The sequence below is a fragment of the Carassius auratus genome, chromosome 6 (genome assembly GCF_003368295.1).
Source record: "Carassius auratus strain Wakin chromosome 6, ASM336829v1, whole genome shotgun sequence".
Taxonomy (NCBI): Eukaryota; Metazoa; Chordata; class Actinopteri; order Cypriniformes; family Cyprinidae; genus Carassius; species Carassius auratus.
The window spans coordinates 13,252,558-13,278,355 of record NC_039248.1 but is presented as its reverse complement, the minus strand read 5'-3'; the positions used below and the strand labels follow the sequence as shown (position 1 = coordinate 13,278,355).

At 37.5% G+C, this 25,798-nt stretch overlaps 1 protein-coding gene across 6 annotated transcripts in view; it reads right to left on the bottom strand.

Moving 5' to 3' along the window:
• LOC113097308 (SET domain-containing protein 5-like) overlaps nt 1–25,160 on the bottom strand; it is a 32,885-nt gene extending 7,725 nt beyond the window's left edge. For 2 of the 6 annotated variants that reach the window (XM_026262565.1, XM_026262549.1), the window contains exons 1-19: nt 24,704–25,160; nt 13,017–13,249; nt 10,300–10,402; nt 9,397–9,680; nt 8,869–8,924; nt 7,648–7,835; nt 7,414–7,452; nt 7,018–7,263; nt 5,183–5,331; nt 4,896–5,013; nt 4,307–4,416; nt 3,948–4,194; nt 3,750–3,830; nt 3,008–3,223; nt 2,572–2,913; nt 1,331–1,576; nt 956–1,079; nt 582–844; nt 407–463 (exon numbers count right to left, since the gene is read on the bottom strand). In XM_026262565.1, the coding sequence (XP_026118350.1) occupies nt 407–463; nt 582–844; nt 956–1,079; nt 1,331–1,576; nt 2,572–2,913; nt 3,008–3,223; nt 3,750–3,830; nt 3,948–4,194; nt 4,307–4,416; nt 4,896–5,013; nt 5,183–5,331; nt 7,018–7,263; nt 7,414–7,452; nt 7,648–7,835; nt 8,869–8,924; nt 9,397–9,680; nt 10,300–10,402; nt 13,017–13,087 (2,940 nt within the window). In that variant the 5' untranslated portion in view covers nt 13,088–13,249; nt 24,704–25,160. Of the gene's footprint in view, nt 1–406; nt 464–581; nt 845–955; nt 1,080–1,330; nt 1,577–2,571; nt 2,914–3,007; nt 3,224–3,749; nt 3,831–3,947; nt 4,195–4,306; nt 4,417–4,895; nt 5,014–5,182; nt 5,332–7,017; nt 7,264–7,413; nt 7,453–7,647; nt 7,836–8,868; nt 8,925–9,396; nt 9,681–10,299; nt 10,403–13,016; nt 13,250–24,703 lie in introns of those variants that run through there. The other 4 variants (XM_026262574.1, XM_026262581.1, XM_026262588.1 and 1 more) reach the window with 4 other exon arrangements.
• Nucleotides 25,161–25,798: the final 638 nt, after the last annotated feature.

Below are 25,798 nucleotides of genomic sequence, written 5' to 3'. Positions count from 1 at the left end.
CTCTGCAATTTTTGTCTTTTATAGTATTTGCTATGTTTCTAGGTAAAATATCTAAATTCTTAAATTAAGGTTCATTCACTTGGTAAGCAAAATGACATAAGATATTTAGTCTTGTTTCTAGGAGAAGAAGAAAAAAAAACTACATTAAGAGAATTTTGCTTAAAATAAGATAAATTATCTGCCAGTAGAGTAAGTAAAAGTGTCTTAAAACAGGAGTATTTTACTTACCCCACTGGTAGATAATTTACTTGTTTAAAGCAAAATGGACAATTTTGTTTTTCCTTCCCTGGAAACAAGACTAAATATCTTGTGTCAATTTGTTTATCTAGTAAATGCATCTTAATTTAAGAGACAAGACAAAAATACTATAACAGTTTTAGGTATGTGTATGAGAACTTAAACTTACTTCTGGAGTCAGAGATTCTGATCTGTGCACAGGAGAGGCCTCAGGTGAAGAGATGTTCTGTAAAAAAGAACCAAGACATATACTGCTATAATGTTTTCTATTACAACAGCAAATCTCTAAAAGCTGCTATACTGAGAGAGAATTCCATTGTGTGTTTGTGTGTGAATTTTTTCACCTCAAACTGTAGAGGTGTATTGCAGCGGCTGGCTGGTCGGGATGTGAGAGGAGAGTAAGAAAGCATGGTAGAATTCAGCTTCTCCAATTCTCCACCTAAATAAAGCGAGCAGGGAGTCATGAGCGGATGAAGAGGTGTCATGGGAAGTTCAGAGGGCAGAGGTGGGGTGATGGGGGACAATGGTCGTAACAAGAGTTCAGAAGGTGGAGCTGCCGTTTCTGATGAACACTTCAATTTCCTCTTCTTAAATGGTGCAGTCAGCTCTGAACAATGGGCAACATAAAAAAAAAAACACTTGTTAAAACCCCAAATCTATGATACCAAGGCTTGTAATTCACATTCTGCAGTCTAAATGGTGAAGTAAAAGCCATTACCAGGTTTGAATGGTTGAGAGCTGCTAGTGCTGCTGGTGTTACTTTTGTGGGACGAATTTGACTCCGTTCCATCTTCCAATAGGCCAGATAACATGCTCTCATCCATCGCTTGTTTCATCCACCTCTGCTCAGACAGATATACATAAAGCCATGCTATGCAGCAACAATAACAAATATTGTTATATAGAGCCAAAATACAAACTTAATGTCAGACAACCAAGTCTTTGAACAATTCAGCAATTTAATCTACATATTTAAAAAAAAAAAAAAAAAAATCTACACTAGAGAAACCAAAGAAATTTCTGGGGGAAATTTGATTGCCACTGTAGAGAAGCATATTAACGTTAATTAACTTATTCAGTAACTCATTCTAACCTTCTTGCAAGAACCATAAGCAGGGTCAATCATACAGGGTCGCCGGCGTCTTTCTGGGTTAAACGGTGAACCAAAACGAACATAGTGTTTGGGGGTAGTACAGATGAGAGGTGAATGAGATAGTCCAGGCAGCATGTTGAGGGTGGTGGCCAGAACTGTAGGGTCAGTGGTGATGCGTAAAGGGCGTTCCAAAGACTCCTCCACCCGCTCTGGAACCTTGTCATTTAACCACTCCGTTACCAGGTACTATAAAGAGAGAATAAAGACATAAATAATACATTACTACATTTGCAGCTCTGAAACATAGCCAACCACAGTCAAGTCACATTTATATTTATATAGTGCTTTATACAATACAGATTGCACCAAAGCAGCAAAAAGCAGTTAAAAAGGAATAATATAAATAGTATAAATAAATATTTTTAAAAAGTCCCCACAAAATAGAATTTAATGAAATATTTGAGTGTTAATTATAAAAGATTTATTCATGCACATACCGCAATTTTAATTTATGTGCCATTTTTCATAAAAAAATAAATAAATTGCCCTCCTCATCGCAATAACATCTCTGATAAAGTGCACACTTGGCTCAATACTGGGCTACAATCCCTCCCTTCAAGAAACATGTCATTCACATGACATCGCAGGAGTCAGCAAATGACAATCCCAACAGAAAGAAAAAAAAAACTACTTCCATTTTTATGCCGATTTTAAAGTCACAATGAAATCAAAACAATAATACATTTATTTTATATGAAAACATTTTTTTTGAATTACTGTAAAATTCCCCTCTTGCAATGACTTCTCTTCTCTGATTAATGTACACCAGTGAATGAGATCGCAGCAATAACAAATGTCAACAATCTAACCAATTAATGGTGGACAAAATTGTAATCCAGCCCCAAAAAAATAAATCATAACTTCCATTTTATGCCGATATTAATCAGTAGCATTGAAAAAGTACTTGCACTCTGGCTCATCTTATTATACTGTGTTTAAACTTTATAAACTATAAACTATAAAAAAAAAACTATAATAAGAGCTAAAGTGTTTCCCTGCCTATATCTCAAGACAGTGGGATAGGATCCAGCATCCCTACAACCCTACACAGAACATGCATTTGGAGCGTATGAATGAATACATTTTATTAAGTGAACAACACCGCAGTTCTCCTCATGAGTTATGGCAAGAAAAACATGACAATTACCCTGTGTAGGATTTACAGTGCAAGATGAAATCACCTTTTTGGTTTTTGGGTATCTGACATTAGTCTTACTACCCATCCCTGAAGAGGCGGCTCCACATAGTTCTCCATCCTGGAGATTCCCACAGTTTGGAGCTCCCTCTCCCTGGCCCTGCTCCCTGAGGCCTGCCCCTGCACTGCCTTCTTCATCTCCCACTAAAACTCCCTCTGCTGCTTGCTGAGAAAGAGCCTGCCGCTGTCTTCGAGCACGCTGGGCTGAACTGGAGCGGTACCTGGAGATGCGGCTCTTAGGACGTGGTTTGGAACTGCGGGCAGGTTGCGCTTTAGGGGCAGGACTGGGCGTAGCAGGGGGCTTTTCAGAGTCAATATCTGTTGTTTCCTAATGAAGAGACAGAGAAAGCATGTAAAAACACACAACTATTATGAAACACAACCATGTTAAAGTTGAGAAAAATTGGAAAAAAATTAACTACCACAGCAGCAAAGGAGGTGCGCCTTGTACTGATTCCTCCAACAGCTCCTGTATTTGGAACACAGTTTCCTGATGTAAGGGAGGGAACATCTGCCTCCCCTGCTTCCAGTTTGGTTTCTTCAGGTGTAGCCTGCGCTGTGCCCTGACCACGTTTCTTTCTCCTATCAAGGGTCTCAAACATGTGCATTATGGCCTCTGCCTTGCGTTCATCACGAGACTGAGGGGGACAAAAAGAATAAGAGGTTGATATGGTGAATATAGGGTAAAATCCAATATTCCAATATTTGTAAAATCCATATAGTATAGAATAGTTACATTTTTCTGGATTCTTCTTTATTGGCATTTAAACTTTCCTGGATTCTGTTTTAATTATTAAATTAAATTTTAGTCATCAAAAATCATGGCTAATTAATTGAAATTAAACTAAAAACGATACAGAGTTTAACAAAAATAAACATTTTACGTGCATTTTGATTAATACAATTACATTTACAAGACCAAAAGGCATGTCTAATCCATAATTTATTAACTGTTTCACAGTAATAGGGCCCTATGAAATGTTTCATTTTTTCAGATATTCTGTTGTCTTTATTAATCCAGAAAAAAATAATGAATCAAAAACTGAAGTTATAAAACGAAGGCACAAAAAATTAACAACAAAAAAAAAAATTATTCCTGTTCTTTTTTAAAATAAATTAAACAACATTTATTGATTCATCACTGTTTTCCTAAATAAAGCTTACACGTCTGTTTGGTATTAGCGCTCCATTCTCGTCTAACTCCTCTTCTCCATTCTCCAACTTCACTCTGTCCATAAGAGCATCCTGTAGCACATAACAAGATCAGCTTCATCATTATGTGAGATCATCATTATCATTACATGGCAAAGCAGCTGTAAAAAGCAAGAAGGCATTAACGATTGTTGTTCCATGAACACATACCTCTGTATCGGTAACTCCCTGTGTCTCATTTGCATCTTCCAGCAGGTGGTTGCTTTCATCAGATACACCAGTTACGAGCCTGTCCTCTTCCATTTCTCTGCGTCGGGCTCGTCTCCTCCGTGTTTCTGCTCCAGGCAGGGCAAAGTTTGAAGACTGGGGGGAAAGCAGTTCAAGGGGGTGGAGATTGTGTCTCTGCACAGGACAGTCCTGATTGCCCTTGAGACATGCACAATCCACTTTATAATTACTGTTGGGAAAATTAGAGAATAAGTGTCAATAAACACTTTTTCACACATATCACCTCATATCACCATTTATTTAGAATTAATAATAAATGTCGATAAATTTAAGTGACTAACCAGCAGCTAAATTCATAGTCAAAGCCGATTGTGACTTCAGAATCTTTTGAAATTTGAGCAACAGCGTAGATACACAGGTGAATCATCCCCTCTGCTATCATGTGCCGCACCTGCGAGTTAGCGTATACAGGAGAAAAGTACTAAAATATTAGAACTGAGCAAAGAAATTATGAAAAGATATACTTTAAGTGAAGCAAACCTAAGTTAAAGCCCTGTTCACACCAAGAACAATAACTATAAAGATAACTATAAAGTTAATGATATTAGCGTCCACATCAGTGAACAGCATCATCTGTTTATTCTAAGAGCACATGCGTCTGCCGCTTTAAATTCTCGAGGTCATTATAGCAGGATGGATTATGATTGTCTGTCAATGTATCGTTCATCAGCTGGCAAAAAAACTCTGAAAATGATTCCAAATGATATTGTTTCTTTGTGTCTTTATCGTTTATAGTTGTAGTGTGGACTCCGCTACTCTTTAATATTGAGACCGATTTGCAGAACTATATTTTTATCGTTATCTTTATAGTTACCATGCTTGGTGGGAACATGCCTTTAACAGTTAGCATTCAACAAATTAGTCTCACACCTCAGCATTGGGTGTGCATGATCTTCTGATAAACCGTGCATCATTGCCAAATGTTCGGGCATCCACACACATCTCCACTTCGTTGAACTTGGAGTAGAACAGGACAAATGGATATGGCCTGGAGTTGAGTCAACAGAAGGAATTAGGAAAGACTCTCAATTTGCAATACATGTTTTGCAAATAAGATACATTTTACTAATTTTACAAAATGTACCGTGATTCAAAACTTTTAAGATCAACTAGATGTTCAACAGTATATACAGATGCAATCACACATACATACATACTTTTTGAAAAAATGTCCATTGACTTCAAACTGCTGTCTGAGCATGACTTTGCCTCTGTATTCAATGACCAGCATTTCTGGGTCCAAATTCCGTGCTGCTCTGAGAATCTTCCTATGTTTCTGCACACGTGTTACACGACCCAGCTGCAACTACACACATTAACACATTGTTGGTAATTGCAGTAAATAAAAATAATTATTAAATAAAAACAGCACTCTACTTAATATTTGAACAACAGTTTTCAATTTAGTAAAAAATATATATCATACAATTTAGTAAAAAAAAAAAAATTATAATAATAATAATAATAATACAGAGTTTTATTAAATTTTTTAAGTCAATAAAATTAATACTGTGAATACATACAAAAAATTGATATAAACAAATGATCACAGATTATTTTCATAGATCGTCACAGAGTAACAGGCCGCCACACATGTTCGTGGTCTTAACTCTTGCTCATCAGTAAAACAGTGTTATTTGTTATTTGTATTTTATAAAGTTTAAAATACACAAGCTGTTTTCCAGTGACAGTTTTCACACTACTGACTTATAAGAGTTAATGGAAGATTCATATTTAATTTTATACTAGGGGGCTGTTGAATGCTTGAATCTGATTGGCTGACAAATAAAATATTGCAAGGTGTGCAATATTTTTCAGGGAAACGCATGGCAAACGTATTTCCAGGCAGATCTTGACCACATTACTTATATAATAATAATTATAAAAATAAATGGTTACATTTACATAGTGCTTTTCTGGGTACTCAAAGCGTTTTTACATGAAAGGGGGGTAATCTTCTCAACCACTACCGATGTGCAGCATCCACATGGATAATGCGACAGCAGCCATGTTGCGCCAGAACGCCCACCACACAACAGCTTTATTGGTGGAGAGGAGACAGAAAGATGAAGCCAACCAGCAGATATGGGGAAGGTTAGGCCACGATGCCGGGGTTATACCCCTACTCTTTTTCGAAGGACATTCCTTTAATGACCACAGAGAGTCAGGACTTTGGTTTTAACATCTCATCAAAAGGATAGTTTTTTTTACAGTATAGTGTACCTGTCACTATACTGGGTAAGCACTCCTTGGTGGCCTCAGAAACACCTCTTACAGCAGCAACCTAGTTTTCTCAGGAGGTCTCCCATCCAGGTGCTGACCAGGCTCAACCCTGCTTAGCATCAGTGGAAAACCAGTTTTGGGCTACAGGATGATACGGCTACATGTCCATATAACTTCACCAAACGAAACAGTTATTACAAATATCCTTAAAGCCTAAAACAGCAAAAAAAAAAAAAAACTAGGTGCGCCACAATGCTTTAAGTCAAATGAACAAACAAACACGTGAAAGCGATTTGAAAGCATAAGGAGCCGTCTGCTCTGCTCTTTATAGCTCTCATGAATGTTACACAACGATTAACCTGCACAATGCAAATAGCCAAAATCTGGATATTTTAGGCATTATTAAAATCCTGGCTGGGACGTGTCCCGTATGAAGGCGCATATGGCCACCCTAGTTAGTGGTGGTCATGTTTCACAGACCTTTTCTGCAAGTTACATTTTTACACCACTAGGTGGTGACAACCTGTCTTTAAAAGTAAATCACTGACTGATTACTGATCCATTCAGGAACAAAACACCACTAATGCGGTGATGCTCATACTTTGGCTTTGTTCAGAATCATTTTCACCTGCGTACCCCCTCCCCAACACAATAATTAAACATTTTCATTGTGTTTAAGAAAAACAATTTATGATATTTAAAACACGATGCAGTCTTAAAGTAAATTTAACACCTTAAGACTTTGAGGACCTGTGAAACCCATCTATACCTGCATTTGTGAGCCCAACACAGTGTTGTTGTAAGCTAGTTCTGTTCTGTTAATGGTGTCCATGGCGACAGTAGATGGGGTGGGGGACGAGTTGCCATTGGCACAGTAGTGTTTGAGGAGGTTCTGCACGTCAGCACTGTACTGGTTAGACAGAGCTTCTTCATACTGATCCGTCCACTGCTGAATTCGAGTCTCCCATCCTTCTGTCGTATTCTCATCCAGAACACTAGCCTCAGACGCAGAATTCTGCAACAATCAGAGAGTGTGTGTGATTAAATATTCATGTGGTTGATTTTCATCTTTGTTAATGAATAGTACTAAAGCTTATTTCCTAAGATGAAGAGGTAGATCTTTTTTTTTTTTTTATTAGATAATGTGACATTTTTATGTCCATACCTTCATTCTCATTGATTTTCTGGAACCCTCTCTGTAAGCCTGTAATGACAATATCTTTTATTGTAATATAATACAGAGATGATGGAAAATTTGTGAGACCGAGTGACATGAACATGATTCACAGTGCCATGCCAAAGCTTCAACACAAGTGAAAATTCAGTTAAAATTCAGGCTTTTCACATTTTTGTTGTCTTTGTCATATGAACAGGGTTGTGCATGTATGTGTTGTTATACCTTAACCTTCTTGGCTTTAGGAGTAGTGCGTGCTTTCTCTGTGCTCTTCTTTCTCTTCTTGACTTTGTTATGTTTGACTCTTTTGACAGTGAGGGTGATGCTAGTGGGTGTGTGTTGAGTGGCCGTGTATGACACAGCAGCAGCTGACATGTCCTCATCTCCACTCTCTGTAGCGCTGCTCTCGCCAACTGTAAATGCAGATATAATATAAATCAAGCTCAAGACCCAGCATGATTAACCCATCAGCAGATGAGAGAACACGGACACTGGTAAAATTGAGACAAAAGCATAATTTCTCTCAAACTGTGATAAATTTATAAAAAAATAAAACAATACCCAGAAAAACTTTTTTAAACTAAATTTCTCTTTTCAAAACTGTCAGAAAATACAACAAATATAATACAAGTATTACTGTGAAGAAAAATAACACATGAAATCAGCCAGTGTTGAGTAGTAATGGGCAGATTTTATCTGGATTATGTATGGTTGATAAGTCCATCCATCCATATTATTTAGGTTTAGAGGTTCTTCAATGGGTTCAGTCAGTGCTCCATTCTTAGGAAGCCCAAACAGCACTTAAATAACTATGCTTCCATCCAAAGTTATGAATTAAACTTCTACACAAAATTTGAATATTGTATAAAACATCTGTAAATAAAGCACCGTTTCCATCTAGGGAGTTAAAGAGAACAAAATCATCACTTTTCATGAATAAAATGTGCTAAATATCACAGAGAAAACCTACATTTGCTGCAGTAAGAGTAGGCACTGTATATAATAATTTGTGTATACAATAAAATACGAGCTTCAAAGTGCACTGATGGTATGTGGCCATATTATCATATTTTCAGTGTCTGTTGTTTGGGAACGCAGTTCTTAGAGTCAATTTTTTCTGTAAAAGTGTTTTAATCATAGTTTATGCGTATGTTTTCTTATCGGATAAGAAAAATTTTTACTACTTAGTTGAGCGCATACATTTTTCATGTGCATTTTTAGAATCTATGCGCATCATTTATGCATTTTTTTTTAAAGCAATATCCCAAAATGAGCATAAAAATAGGTGGATGGAAAGATAGCTAATTATATTAAATAAATAAAAAAAGATCTTTCACCTTTAAAACTGTTTTAAACTTTGAGACAAGGCTTTGTCAAGCCAACATGAAGGTTTATGCCACAGGTTATATAGAAGCATAAAACTGAACGGAGTCAACATAATTTTACCTGAAACATTCTCTGCTTTTCTGCGCTGCCCATCCAGACCTTTCTTCTCCAGACCCCTGCAACAAGAACTCTCCTTCAGTACACATTTTCTATCCATTACAGCAATAACTAATTGCCATAATTCAGAATATAAAGCTACTGTTTTTTTTAAGGCGAACCACTGCCTCTGTTTGTCCTTGGCCATTTATTTGTTCAAGAGGTGAAAAATAAAAACTATACCAGCCAATAAGATATAAGCTTTGGGAAACATGTTGACATTTCCTGTAATTATTGGTTTTATTTCGGCAAAGGACTGTATTTGGCATTAAATCAAGTGATATCAGTATTTTCTGATATTAAAGGGGTTAAAGCATATAAATCACCAGAGTGTATTTCACTTTTTTTTCAGGTATGCAAACTGTTCTCAGAGAGTGATGAAACGGTGTCATTCTTAGGATGAATAGTTTTGATGAAAAACTATTTGTGATTTAGATACAACTAAAGCACAGCACAATCTGAAATTTGATATTTCAGAAAAAAATCACCCACCTGCAGCTCTCACACTTAATGAGGAAGCCATCTTGCATTAGACGGCATTGACACCAAGAAGGTGGAATTGCGCCTTCCACCACCTCCTCCTCCTCCGATGAGCTCTCACTGTCAGCAGAGTTGTCTGGTTCATTGGTGGGAAAACAGGGTCGCGATCGTCCCAGAGTGCCATTGCGTTCCGAATGGGAGAAAACGGTCTGGGAGAGTGGGGAGGCAGGAGGGGTGGGACGGGGTGGAGCTCCATAGTTATGATCCTGACAACACACAACGGAAGACTGTTGCATCTTCAAACAACGGTGTTCAGGCACAACAAAAGGGAAAAGGAAAGAGAGAGGGGGAAGAGAATGAGAGGTGGGGAGAGGGGAAAAGGGGCAGGAAGAAAGAAGAGGCGGGAATGAAAAACTAAAAAACGTTGCATTCATAAGTAAACAGTATTTAATGTAGCTAAGAATGTTTTAGCTAAAGTATCTCAATTACAGTACAAGCATAATTCTAAATAAACTTAAGTAAAAAAATAGTTTAAAAAATAAGGAACAGCACTACAATAAGACAAATTGCTTATGAAGTTCCTCATTTTAAAGTTGCATTGGATAATAGCATCTAGTAAATGATTAAATGCAAATGTAACATGTCCAGGTTGATTTGCAGTTCTGTTCAAGTCAGGTTTTGGTTTTGGGTGTTAAAATAAACCCAGTTTAGTTCATGATAAATTCACTTCAATTTTACACAACACACAAAGGATAGTGCAACTGCAATTACAAATATATCGGGTTGCATACATTTATTTAATATGATTCAGCACCATCCATTATTGAGATGCTATTAGGCTGCACACTGACTAAAAATGATCATAGGTTTTAACTATAAATTCATAAAAAATAAAAAAAGAATAAAACAACTTACAGCATAGGGAAGACCCCCATATCCATGACTCTGTGTGTTCCCACAGCTGCGACTTGAGTAATTCTTCTCATTTACTGCTGGGCTCGCTTCAACTGACTCAGGACTGAGAGAAAGATAGATATTTGAGAAGCTTGCAAATAAAATGCTAGTTATGTATGTAGATGTGGTTCTGTAAACTCCAGATGACCGCCAGAAGCAGTGCTAAACAGTAGTGGATCATCACAGAGTCAGTCAGATAAGATAGACTGAGAATATATCAATAAAAAAGGTCACAAAATAACCTCTGAGAATTCAGAGTGACAGAGAACTATGATCATCTGGAATTCACAGAAGAGCAGGGCTCACATGCTAAAACGCAAAAGCTAAATTGATGCAATATGCACATTCCACTATGGAAACTCCTTGTAAAAGTAACCTAAGATGAGGAGGCAGCTCTAGTGGAATAACAAGTGACTACACCAGGCTATGTGCCACTGAGCCCTTTCTGTAGGCTAGAGTGATAACTTCCACAATCCAATAAACAGCCTCTGTTTTGACATGGGAGGACCTTTAAACACATTGTAACAAACATCTGATCCGTCTGAGACTGGTTGCATCTAGAGAACAAATTCCAACCTGAAGCATAGTGTTATCATGTAAGGTAGCCCTAGTGCTAGTATTGGTGTGAACAACAGCAGGTTCACAATCCACTAGAACAGTGACTTTCAAATTTAAACTGGGTCAATTGGCGGGAGCTCCAGGAACATGGTTGAGAACCACTGTACTAGAATAAGTTTGGACCCAAGGGTGAAACTCAGGTTGTTGGCGGAAAAAAACACAGCCATCCATTTAAATTTATGTGGTGAAGTTGACACATAATACCCAGTAAAAGACTGAGGAAGAGAGGTAACTATGGATCATCAGTCCATCAAGGTGCCACAGAGATCTCTGTGCTTGTACAGAAGATACTATGTAATTTAATAAAAGACTAAATTTAAAAGTGTGACAGGGCTTAGCAGAGTAGGAAGTTAAGTCATTCAAGAGACAGTAAATTCTGCCTCAGCTGGCTAGACTCCTTTGCCATCGCAAACCACAAACAACACTGAGTAGTCACTTCAGATCCACATCTGCCTCACTGCATGAGTGAAACATCCATTCTCCAGTTTGAAACTGATTTCTGTAAGAAGAAGCTGCTACCTGATTGCCTGACACTGGATGTCAGAAATTCCAACTATTGCAACTATCAATGTACAAATTCAACCCTGCTCCTTTGCATTCTTTTGAATCAGTTAAGAGAGCACCCTGTGACATATCAATCTTCTCTTGGTGAAATGTCTTCATGTGATTTGATTTTGCAGGGCAGAGTTCACCAAACATGATCTTGCATTTCCACGCTCCCGCATTCGCTTCAAAAATAAAAGAATATAAGCAAATGTTGGTGTTGGTGAGCAGGCCATGCAGAATCACTGAAAAGGCATAGTCATTATCCTTATAACTTGAGCAAGAAGCTGCGAGACACAGTAAGAAAATTGTACGGTATCCCAATTAATATGGCATGGAAACAGGCACTTATTGTCTCATTAATAGATTGACACATCTTCTGAACATGTTCCGCCTAGTGTTACATACTAGGGTTGGACCAATAGACGATGCAATCGTCCATCGCCGATGGCTGATAGACATCATGATGTTGTGCCGGCCGGCATTGTGATAAACCTTCTTGGCTTATTTTTAAATCCTCTGATGTTTTTCTTTACAAATCCTCGTTTTGTGCTTCTAATTCATGACCAGCTTTTTGTTTTGTTCTCGCTCGTCACTAACCACGCAGTGCTGCCGAACTACAACATCTGCCTGCATGTCTTCCGGTTTCCCCAAGTCAGCAGAAGTGAGAAAAAAAAACATTTTTATTACGTTTGAAATTTGGATATTTTTCTTACAAAAATGCATGGATTCACTACAGGGGCCCTTTATTTACACCCTGGAGCAGTATTTTATTACAGATGCACGCACTTCATTTCACGTCTTCTGAACGGTTGACAACAAACACCCGCTTACTTATTGAAAGGCTTGGAAGGGCAAGGACACAATTTTACATAACTACTATTGGATTATTCTGAAAGAAGAAAGTCACATACATCTAGGATGCTTCGAGGGTGAGTAGAAGATGGAAAAAGATTGAAAGCTTGTGCAACCTTTTAAAAGAAAGAATGGGGTGAAAAATAATTTATGCATTAACGGTAAACAGAGAAATCCGATCTAGAGTTTTTGACATGCCATCTGTGAATTTGTAGCACTGATTGATTGATTGGCCATTTATGATTCAGTATATTCATGCAAAACAAAAATGATTAGGTCTATTTTTCTCAGTCTAAACTAATTAATTTGTCTTTGCCTTATTTCTCTCTGTAACGGATACTCTTAACCATGGAGAAAAAAAAATGCACTAAATAAACAACTCTCATTACCCCCATCCACCGAAAAAATGCATGTTCTGGTGCCAGATCTCATTCTTGGCCAGTACTCAGCTGGGTGGATTAAAGCCCGTTTCAAACTGACTCTGCGCTTCGCAAGAGACTTGACATAACAGGTTTTATTGTAGTGTGTTATGTGACAATAGTCCAAAATACACTAAAACTAATTTTCTGCTGTGGAAACCCATGTTTTGGGTTGAGAATAGGCATCAACCAGGAACCTACAAAGGCACCATGTTAAAGGAAGGGCTCAGAACAGAAACTTACTCTGATCCAGCGGCCATATCGGTGTAAGGTGTCTCGGGTGTGGTGACTCCCAATGTAATTACTATGCTCATGACGTCAAGTGCAGCAACGCAGGGAAGGGGGTGGGGGCGGGGCGGGAAGGGGGTTAGGGGAGGGAGAGGGGAGGGAAGAGGAGAATCAAGGGCTCCTAATGGCAGCAGCGAAGCACTCCTCAGATGGGGCGCTGCTATACCACACCACGCACATCAGGAGTCCTGAAACCATAGACCATACAAAAGAGAGGGAGAGAGGATTAAGTATATATCATGTGTAAACCCAACCTTAAAGGAACACTCCACTTTAAAAAATAAAATAGGCTCATTTTCCAACTCCCCTATAGTTAAACATTTTAATTTTACAATTATGAATCCATTCAGTCGATCTCCAGGTCTGGTGATAGCACTTTTAGCTTGGATTAGCATAGATCATTGAATCTGAATATACCGTTAGCATCTTACTCAAAAATGACTCAATGACTCAATGACACAGTGCTTGAAAATAGTCCCTGACTTTAACTTATATTAACTAACTAGTATTGTAAGTTAAATTGGGCTGACTAAGTTAAAGAAACAGCAGATAATGCAAAAGATGATTCATGTCACGCTCAATTTACTAAAAAGCAGTGCTGTAGAACTGAATATAGAATTATTTTCTGCACACACAGAACAAAAAATGGTGCGAACCAGACCTAATAATACCAATCTCGCAGAACATCCATCTTTTGCTCATCCTGAATTATAAGAGTTTAGATTTCGAGATCAACAATTGTAAAGCAAGCTACATAGGTTGATACTCCTCAGCAAATACAAAATTTTTATTTACAAAAAATGCAAAATGTTCGTGTTGAGACTAACTTTAGCACAAAGGATGCATTGTGCAATATTACATAAGCTTAAATATACTGTGATCATTTGGATTGTAAAGGCAATGAAAATAAGCATAATTATTCGCACACTAAAAACAAATAGTACTGGGTATTGTGATAAAAAAAAAAAAAAAAAAAACTCAACTAATACCGTAAACTAAACAACTATACATAAACGTATAGTTTACGTATAAAATTGACGTAACTTGTCAACAAACACTGAAATTATACACAAGGCAGTTTTTATAATGAATAAAAGAAGTGTATAATAAAAATGTGTTATATTCATAATTCTACTCAAGGTTGTGGTTTAAATATAAACAGAAACAGTGGATATCAAAAGTTTTTGTCATGATTTATTCAGACGTTAATGGTGCATGGTATTTCACATGAGCTGTGGTGTTGCATGTTGATATCCACATAATTTTCTCCCTTGGTCAATAATGATCTTGGGTAGTAGGCTAATTTAGACGTGTATGAACAGCAGCCTGATAACTGACAAAAGAGAAAAGTCTCACAAGTTTCTAACAACAATGCTGTATTACAATATAACTTTCAGTGAAGCTATATTAAAACCAAGTGTATTTTCAAAAAGCAATATTGAAATGTAATATTTGTCTTGAAATATAAAGTATATGCTGCAATACTGTATACATACCACACATCTGCATACTTGGAGTCAAGAAGCAATTAGCTTATTGCATTAAGTACTCTTATGGCACAAGAATTTGGGCAATGAATGTCATATGTGAACAGCCAGTCCGTAAGTTGAATAATGCCTCACAAAGCTTAAGTATATGAGGCGAAGTAGTGGCATGCATTTTTAAAGACCAAGTCTATCCCTCATAGTCTTGTTTTCATCTGTGTAATATTTAACATATCATTCACACTGATTTAAGGTCTATAGCTTCCATGGGTTTTAACTGATTTAGACTGAAAGGTGCATAACATTGAGAATTCAGAGCAATCAAGATCATTTTATCTGATTGCTTTAACCCAAAGGCTGCGTAACAAACAATCATTATCTGTCTTTAGATGTCTGTACATAATCCATTACTACAAAAAAAATAATAATAATTTACTGACAAATGTGAATTAGGAGAAATTTGTTTTAAATTTTTTTTTACAAAACACTCAATATAAAAAAGAAATGAACCTTTTTAATGGTTAAATTAGTTTTATTAATAAAAAAAAAAGTAAAAAAATAAAAAAATGGCACTAAATGGTTTTTTTTTTTTTTTCCTCACCATATGTTTTATTGTTACCAAATTATGTGTTTTAGCATGACAAATCATTAACATGCATAAAAACTGAATTTATTCAAATGTATATTTAAAATAGCCTTATGATTTTTTTTTTCCTCAGAAATGCTGTGTTGTGTATTTACAATTTTCTGGTTATCAAATGAAGGCATAATACATTCATTTCATTTATCTTTTAATTACTGAAAATTAATAAAACTTAATTTTTTGGCAAACAAAGAGGATTTAATATTCACTATAAAACATGGAAGAAATGTTGTCTGATTATTCCTTAAAAAAAAGAGTTTTAATAATTTTAGTAGTACTAACAGTATTAGTAGTACTATGTACATTCTACTGAATAATATTTCTGCCACAGAGATAACTAGTTTAACTCGTTTAACTAGTTGAACTAATATGAATCGGTAAAATGCTCAAGCAGTGACTCTCAGAGCAGTTTTGGAGATGATGTTCATGTATTTATCTCCTCATTTAGTGAGAAGATGGACTCTGAAACCACCGCGAGCGTAACGCATGACTCAGTATAGTAACCACGTGTCATTGACACAGACACGCAAAGCATGCAGGATTCATGTATAAACAGCCTTTTTATGCCTTAATATTTACAGATATACTAGTCCATATTTAAGCGTAGCAGACGGGCACGCAGGGTAAAGCAGTGTTAGAAAGCTCCGTCAGTTTCTTTCACTTTCTCTATAGTGAGCAGAGGAGAAAAGACAAAATGTGTGTGTGTGTGTGTGTGTGTGTGTGTGTATGTATGCATGTATTTATGTATTTATATAATTTTATTTTGGCAGGAATGTGGTGTAAATACACACACACACCAAAATAATGGTTACACCATTTTCCCTGTCAGTACTGCAAAGAATGCAGTGTGCCATTTCGAAAATCACAGACATCTGGCTTTTCTAGCAGACAATTCTGCATCTAATTCAAACTTCTGTGATGTGTTTTGAGCCAAGATAGTGCAGTTCAAACAAGTGAACTAGTGCTGCTTAGCGTGTTGCAATTTTATTTTTATTTTTTTAAATGTAAAAAATGACAGCTAACAGTTTTTTTTTTGTGGCACCATTTTAATTTTTGGCTCACCAGAAAGAAAAAAAAAAATGTCTCAAGACCCTGACAACACTGAAAAAAGCAAATTACTGAGCAGATAAGTTTTCTTGTTTGGCACTCATTCACTTAAGTCTGTGAAATTTAACAAAGGCTTGGTTGCCTGGACAAAATTTTATGCAAATAAAATATTTTTTTATGCAAAACTTTTTAACATTAACACTAATAGCAATGCACCACTTTTTCAAAATACAACACCATTACTTTTCCTTTTGTTACTTTTTTTGTTACAGACACCTGTATTTTTATTGCATTAGTAATTGTTTTAAATATTGGTACAGAAACAAAAATACAATTAATCATTAGTCAGTGTAATTTGTTTTGCAAACAGAGATTCCCTTTAGTTATTTTTACACTTAATTATGCCAGTTAAAAAAATATTATTTTCACTGTTTATTGTAACACTCATATTTTATCTGTAATAGCTCATAGGGTTGGCGGTATATCGAGTTTGTATCGATATACAGTAGTTTGATACGAGCGCATCTAAAATATAGCGAAGGACACAGACTGATGCGGAGAAAGTGCATGCTCCAATTTGTTCTTAACATATGCCCCTAGCGGACGACTGTCGAGCACAAATAAAAACCATACACAAAATAAAATCCAGGCCTGGTCCTCCCTCGTCTTTTACTCTCATCGCTCCTCTTTTGTATCCTTCCGATCTCCTCCATGGGATGCGAGACCGGTGAGTGGAGCAGGTGTCGCTTATTTCCAAATCACTCCACCGGCCTCGCTTTGTTCCAATGGCTCTCGGTCCTGCCCCACTCATCAAATACCCCCATCGCCCCTCGCAAGCCGGGGGGGGTACCCACGAGACTTCGCTCTACTACCCCCCACCTGTCTCCAGGGGACTGCTCACGGTGACCTGTGGGAACCTGGGGGTAGGACAGACGGGGCAAGAGAAAAGGAGATGGAAGGATGTGGAGTGACAGAGAAGATCTTTTTTTTTTTAATTGTTCCGGTTCCCAGACGCACTGCCACTCGGCCCTCCAACAGCTGGGTGAACTCCTCCGCTGTGCCTGGCGGTGGCACTAGACGGCTCTCGGCGGATGCCACAACGGCTTCTCTGGTTTTGGGCAGCCAGCAGGAGTCCCCTGTTCCCTGCTCCTCCCCATCATGGCGGACGGCAGCAGGCTCCGGCTCCCTGGCAAACGGTGCCGACTCTTCCACTCCTTCACGGATGGCAGCCGCTCCTCCACGTCGCAGGTGGCCAGCAGTGAGTTCCTCCATCCCCGGCAACTCACTACAGCCCACCGCCTCGAGCTTCCATAGCGGCACACTCGCTCACCCTGCTCGATGGCACCGCTGGTTCACCACAGTGGCGAGGGATCTTTGGCTGCGCACCCCTCCTTCCTCCTGGGTTTCAGCACCAGTGTAACAATATACAAACTTCACAATCGCAGAAAGGAGGAGGCGGGAACCGGCGAACATTCAAATCAAACTTTAATAACAAAATAATCCAGGCCTGGTCCTCTCTCGTCCTTTACTGTAGTCACTTCTCTTTTGTAACCTTCCGATGTCTCCATGGGACACTAGACCGGTGAGTGGAGCAAGTGTCACTCATTTACACATCACTCCATCGGCCTCAATCAATTCCCACGGCTCTCGGCCCCGCCCCACTCATCACAGTTACAGTTTCATTTTGCTTATTAGTTTAAGGCTCGACCCGTGACAGAAAGGCTGTGTGTGCCGCTGACAGAGACACTGCTATTTGCGCTGTTTAATGTGTTTGAGATGTGCCGTCTTCCTTCCTTCCATAACTTATTTTTCACAGGTATATTCTCCATCTGCATAGGTTAGAAAGCTATAAAGAATTTTTCATTCATTCAGAAGTGAATGAGACTTCTGCTTTGAGGTTCTCCTCTAAATTTCACTTTAGTGAACGAGTGCTACAGTGCGCATGCGCAACAAACAGACAGAGCTCAATTAAATAGGACTGCAGAAATTCTGACAAAAATATACATTTTGCAGAAATATTTGTAGTTTGACAATAAACGTGAAATGTAGAATTTTAAACCTACAAGTAAGTCTATTTTTTAAGATGGCACTGACTGTAAAGTGACTGAAATGGGGTAATCAAAATTGCCTAACATTTATTTCTAATTTATTTCCATATTAAGTTTAGTGAATTTAACTTCCGCTTTAAAAAAAATATTTTAGTTTTTAAATTGCAGTGTTACGATGTTAGAAAGAAATGTGATTTTAAGCTTTTTTTGCACCTAATATCAAGGCTTACATGTTTACGTTCACTTTATTTGTTTTCATAGCCTTTAATATGTTGGCCTATTGTTTTGTTGGACAACATTGGGAGGTAAGTGAAATACATATATTAACCCTAAAACCGTATTATGCACAAATGTGGGCAAAATAATTTTGATTTATTTTTAAAAAATACTTCCCTTGATCTGAGCGGTACAAGACTTGGTTACTTTTCCTAAGTTTGCCTCCTGAACACACACACATTTTTTTGATTCAATTCTACAATGTTAAGTGGGTGAAAAAAAAAAAACTCCTTAATCTTGTATTTGGGTCAAAAATGGGCACCCATAGAAATGAATGGGAAAAACTGTAATTTAGAGCATTCTTCTTGTTTTTTTTTTGTAAAAATAAATTAATAGATCCAATACAATGCATATCTAACATACACTCAAATGAAGAGCTGATCCTGTACAACATTGTCATCATGGCAAAAACTCACACTCATACACACACACAAACAATGTATTCAATGAGCCTGTGACAGAGCTGGGCTAATGTCTGACCATGTTTTTTGGTATGATCCAATCATCCACCTGGCTCATCACCCTCTCTCTCTCTCTCACACACACTCACACACACACAGACACACACACTGCATTCAATGAGCCTATAACAGAGCTGGGCTAATGTCTGACCATGTTTTTTGTTATGATCCAATCAACCACCTGGCACCTGACACCTTCAGAGTCAGATCAAACTGCTACTGCAAGGTTTGTTGTTACTTCCAAACAAAACGTTTATGTAGCATATGCTACCTAAACCTGCAGTGGCAGTTATTTTCTCAGTTCACTGCAAGCAGCACAATGAGAAGGAGGTTTAGTGCAGCAGAAACCCTGGATATTCTCCTGGAATCCAGTGGGGAAGAAGGAGACCAGGCAAACTGTGGTTTGGAGTCAGCAGAGGATCAAGGATCCGAACAGTGATACAGTGGTTCATAGAGTTCAGCCTATATATGCAGCCATTAAGTACTATAGCCATCTAGTGGCTATTGATATTATTGTTTTTCGTTAATTTAATACCAAAATGAGACACCAGGTGACAGCAAAGTCACTTCATCTTTAGGTTTTAGCTCTAAGAACTTATTGAAATGATATTTTAATGTAGTTAAAAAATTTAAAAACATAAAAATAAGCATAATTTACATAGAAAATATGGTACTTTTGAGGTAAATAAATTCAAAAATAATTTTTTTTTAAAAAAAAGCACCATAAATGGATAGACAAAACTTTATCGAAGACAGTGATATAACATTTATAATAAATAAAAAATAGGATCACACCTGAGTCCTCTGTGCCCACATGTGTCCACAATTACAGGATTAAGGGCTATAAAGTGAATACGGTTTGAGGGTTAAAAACAGATTTTTTTTTAATTAAAATACAAAAATATATATCGCAAATTGGCCAAAAATAAAATACAGAGACATTCATTTTTGCCCATATCGCCCAGCCCTAATAGCACAGCACACATACAGAGCTGTTCACATTTCCCTGTAATAATTTAGAGAACCACTGTTTATACATAAATCACATAACAGCTAAAGTTTTTTCTTACTTATAAATGTTTAAATTAAAATGACGTATGCTAAGTGAGCAATCAGCACTGAAAATAATTCAACAGAAATACACACTTCTCTCTCCTTCCCTTTACCATCAAGTAATGTTAGTAATATATGCATCCTTTTGCTTTCTTTGTTATTTGGCATATTGGACCAAACTACAAACTTTCCAGCAATGTCTGTGTGGAAAATAACGCATCTATGTCTTGGCTTGCCCATCTATTCAGTGTCGTTTGACTTATCAGCTCACACACTGCAGCTATACATGATGAATGAATATTTAATTTATGTTTAATATTCTATTAATTAGATATAGACATCCTTAATCTGATATCTCTATTCTTCTCTATGTTTGTTCTGTTGTCTGTGTTTCTTTGTCTAGACACAAAGACTGTAAACACACCACGTTGTATCGGTTTGTGGTAACAATGTGTTTTAACAAGAACGAGTACATGTGCAGAATATTGTACATGATACCGATAACAGTAATTGATATCATTGGATCTCTCACACAAATGTAAAATATAAGTTTTGAGCTGACAAAGGGGGGGGGGATACCACACTTATGTCATATAATATTTAATAAATAAAAAAGCTGTGCTTGTTACATTTTGTGAAAATTAAATTTTTATTTTTGTGAAAACTGAAGATCACTTTCTTTGACAGCAAAAAGTCTATCTCACCTGGAAGATAATATTGGTTCTTACATCCATTGACCACTTGTCAGTTGCTTTGGAATAACAGAAAACACAAACAAAAAAAGCAAGTATGTCCATATGAATTCACAAAATCAAACATGAGGGCATGACTAAGTTTGACATAGGCTAAAAATTGTTACATGCAGGAAATACCCTTATGTAGCCTGAATACTGGAAATATTCCATCCCCATGACAACATGTTTAAGCATATATAGTCCAGATGTTATTTTCCAATGCAATAGGATACTTTTTTTAAGCCATGTGTACCTAACAAACTAGTTAAAAAGGAGAGTAGGGGGTCATCCACTGTTGTGTGGTACACATCAAGAACCATTGGGTTTACAATAGGGGTGCTCCGATCACGATCGGCCGATCATTATGCACATCTCGTCAGTAAAGCCGGTTCTCTAATCAGCGGTTCATTCCATCAGGTGCGTGATTTCACATAGAGCAGCTGTTAATACACAGAGCCGTTGTTAATAGAGAAGATGCGCAAATCCACTTCATTTTCAGCGTTTTTTGGCGCATCTTCTCAGTTAACAACGGCTCTGTGTAGTAACAGCTGCTCTATGTGAAATCACGCACCTGATGGAATTTACCGCTGATTAGAGAACCGGCTTTACTGAAGAGATGCGCATTAATGATTGGCCGATCGTGATCGGAGCACCCCTAGTTTACAACACAAATGGGACTCACTGTGGCCATTTTCAATGATTCAATAACTAAAACATGAACCCTTCTACTAACTTCTATAAACATTGCTGATCATTTTTGACTATCACCACAGAAAAAAAAAATGAATGTATTTTATTTAAATACATTCTCTATGCCAGCTTGTTTTCAAGATGACTGATTCTGTGATCCACCCTTTCCAAATACAGAAGGAAAAACTGTAAAGGAGCTAAAATGGCTGCACATGGCTCACAGAAACGGGGAAAAAAAACCTTGACTGGCAAAGTGTGTATGGATACCACATTATATTCAGCTGCCTTTTGAAAAAGAAAACATTGTTTATGTTACTAAAAGCCATTTTAAGATTGTGCATGTAGATGTTCCAAAGCACTGATTAGGGAGGGAGGTAAGGAGGAATATATGAGAGAGAGAGAGAGAGAGAGAGAGAGAGAGAGAGAATGCACAGGCAAGAGAGACCAACAACACTCAAACGCATCTGATTGGCAGAGGCTCTCTGAAACCACCCACTCAGGAGGCAGAAGAGGAGCAGGCATCTCAGCAACTGTTTTTTAGTCTCAGTACATATTATAGCACAAGAGCTAAAGGCCACAGAAAACCAAAAGCAAACTGTATGTATTTTCTCCATTTAAATTAAAAACAAACAACAACAAAAAATCAATACACAGAAATACATATTTTCCTTTTAAATTGCATTGATCACAATGAGCTCTAATGTGTGTATGCATGGATTCAAGAATAGAAACCACATCTAAAATGAGGCACAACAGAGCTCATGTATACAATAAATATCTAATTAACAAAAACTACAAATTACAAACTACAAACATTTGGCCAAAGCAAACGGATTCTATGTTGTTTAAAAAAGGCATCACAACTGCAGATTGCATAATAGTCTTTTAAAAGCAATGCATGTCATAAAAACATTGGAACTGTTGCTGCCATCTTCATGATCAAAAATATAAAAATTATGTTTTAAGTCATAATTTTTAAATGCATTACTCTGGCAAAAAAATATTTATACATTATATATTTATACACACACACACACACACACACAATAATACAAACATATACATATATAGTTGTGATAAAAAAAATACCTCGCATGTTTGCCATTATGTCTTGATTTCTGGTACAGTTTCACTGAATTAACATATTCAGTTAAAACTCCACAGCTTTCTACATTTTTATACTAAAATGCTTCAGTGCATTTACACTATTTTCATACATGCTAAACTTAAAAAAAAAAAAAAAAAGTTTTGACTTTCAATGCTTGTCCTTTGTCTCTGGACAAAGACACACGTTGACTTTAGATAACGAGTTGGGTGAGTCACAGAAAGATCAGGTTTCACATAGTTCAAGGCAGACGAAAATAAAACCTGAAAACATACTAGGAAAATGTCGGACAGCTCCAATCTTATGCTTGCAGTTGCCAAGCTCTCCAAGAACTAAAAAAAGAAAAAAAGAAATTTCCTTTCTGAGGTTTCCTTCAAACGATAACCAGATACACACACAGACTGTTTTTTAAAAATATGTTTATGTACATGGCCAGTCTTCATTTTTACTGAAGCTCTCAGACTTCCATTCGACCACCATTTAATACAAAATAAGACGTATCCACCCGCCCCCCTCTATTTTTATACAAATAATTTAACACTTTCATTTACACTACAGTCATGTATTATCTAACCCAGTCCATGCAAATAGCAGGTGGATACCATTTCAAGAATGTGTGAATTATATCAGGCACTGTTATGGACAGTCTTTGTTTCGGGTCCTGATGATATCAAATTTTTCAGCGAGCAGACAGGACAGTATGCTGCCAGAGGACCTCTAAAATAATGTAACGTGTGTATACGTAAAAGTAACCCAAGTATGGAGTGCGCGGCCTTGCTACAACAGCAGGCGTTTCCTCGCGGTTCATTTTACACAAATAACAAACAAATGTTTTGCACACACATATACGTGTGTGTGTGTGTGTGATATATATATATATATATATGTGTATGTATATATATATATATATCCGCAGTAACGTGAGCGAATCATGTCGAGTTCCACTCGCTCGCGGTTGCCTTCTCTTCCTTGTCGTTTCCACTCACTTGTTGTTGAAATAAAAATGGAGGCTAAAAAAGGAAAGGCGAGTTCCCCTTAGAAACACCACCCATTTCTCATGGATGGAGTTGGGGGGTTGGTTGATGGGGGAGGCGGAGGTGAAGAATGAGAAAAGCAAGTCACGGTTCTTGGGGTTCGCATTATTTTCGCTTCCAAACGAAAACAGAGACCAGATCAAGAAATTATAAACACATCATAAACTTTTCTCATAGTAAACAAGATGAAAGCAGTCTACATCAAAAACAGACACATACACTGCTCAACAGGACATCTGCTTATCCCGACAAACTATCTTTTTTAGAACATAAAAAAATAATTCCAATTTGTAAGTCCAACAAAGTGCCTACATAAAGTTAAACGAAGCTAAGCCATACAGTTAAGCACCTTAATACACCATTCATCCTCTGCATGCAGTTGATACATTTTATTCTGACAAGCACGGATGTTGTAAATACAAACTGGCATATAGGTTTTCACACAGAAACTTCGTTCAAGTAAACTAACATTAAAATGCCCTGAGTCAGTTTCTTACAGAAAACCCTTATCGTTTGTTTCTCCTATTATTTTCAAATTAAGATCACTGACGAAGAACGATTTTAGCATTTTAAAGCATTACTTTACCGTGCTAGCTTTTAAGACAGCATCTTTCGGCTAAGCTAACGGCTAACTAAAATGATACCTTTGCTCACTTGGATAGATAATTTATGTTGAGGGACACAAATACTGTGAACGTGATAAATGTGCAAACCATAAGACCATAAGCAGCATAACATTAGGCCGATCACCGAGTGTTCACAGCGAGAGAAAAAAAAAACAGTTCTTAGCACGAGGTTCTTGTCAAAGTGTGATTGTGATTATGGCTACATCAAGCTAACATGAAGATCAACCAACACGGTGTTACATCATTAAAATAATTTGATTTGATTCATTAACGTGACATCAGAAACAATCAACCAAAACAGTTGGAACAGAAAAGCTACAGTGCGAGTTGATAAACGAGCTGATAAACTGAGCTCTCAACTTCTGCATCAACTTTACCTAGTTGATTAAAAAAACAAGCTATTGCACTCAAAACCTTCGTAGAAATAACAAAATGCCTTACCTATACCGTCCTTCCAGCGTAACTGAAATTCAAATGCCTTTTAACGTTAAAGGTGTTTAGTGTTTGAAAAAAATCCAACATCGATTCGAGGCAGAACAGAAGGCCTTCTCTTGCGACCTCGGTGTTTCCTGTGAACTGTAAACCGCGAGGCTCTCAGGCTATCTTCAAAACTTCTCAGTGTCCCTTACACAAGAGTTGAAAGTTTCACATTTTCTCCCATTTAAGACACTGTGCGGTCTTCAAATGTTAGCGCTAAGTTGCTAAATAATACATCAATATACAATGTTATTTTACAAAATTATAGTCGGTGTTTATATGGGTATGTACAGCACTTGGTGATTCAAGACTGTGATTCAATCTCATGTCCTTTACATTTGCAGTATTGCCCATCCCCCTCTCTACACCGGCATCGACCGCTGCTCCCAGCGAAGCCTACACACAACCATAATACAGGGTTTCCTCCACAGCGGAGCAGGGGTTCATTACGAGGGTGGACTTCCAACTCTAGCCCGCGCCCTCTGGTATGCTATAGGGTAGAAATGTGTCAATCGCTGTAACAAATAGGAACGCGCATTTGCCGTTGGATCGCTGCTTAGCTAACTGTTGTCGTAGACCGAAAAAAGGCAGAGCCTCATTTTTTGGAGGTGGCTCACTTCTCTAGTCAGCATTTTGCAGCGTGAGATGGCGATGAGAGGCTGCAGGAGTTTTAAGTTTGGAAGACTAACAGCTAGTTAAAATGGATACTCAAAAGAAGGGACCGAGGATTTGTGGAAAGATGTTGTGTTACTAAATAGATACGCCGTGGAGTTCAATTGTCTTTCATATAAGGAATTATTTTTTCTTTTATCCGTGTAAAAGGGAGTAACAGTGTTCTGTTACACTGCTGTAGCAAGCAGCACGGGGTCTCCTGGGCGCTTTCGCATGGAGTGCGATACTAGAGCGTCAGCAGTTAACGTTACTGTGAGGAATATATGAGGCATCCAGGACTGGATTGAACGTTTGATTTGGTGCAGGATTTCATTCTATCCCAAAATATGTACCCAGTTGGCGAACTGTGGTTCTTGATTTTAGAACGAGGAAGACGAGGGCAAACAT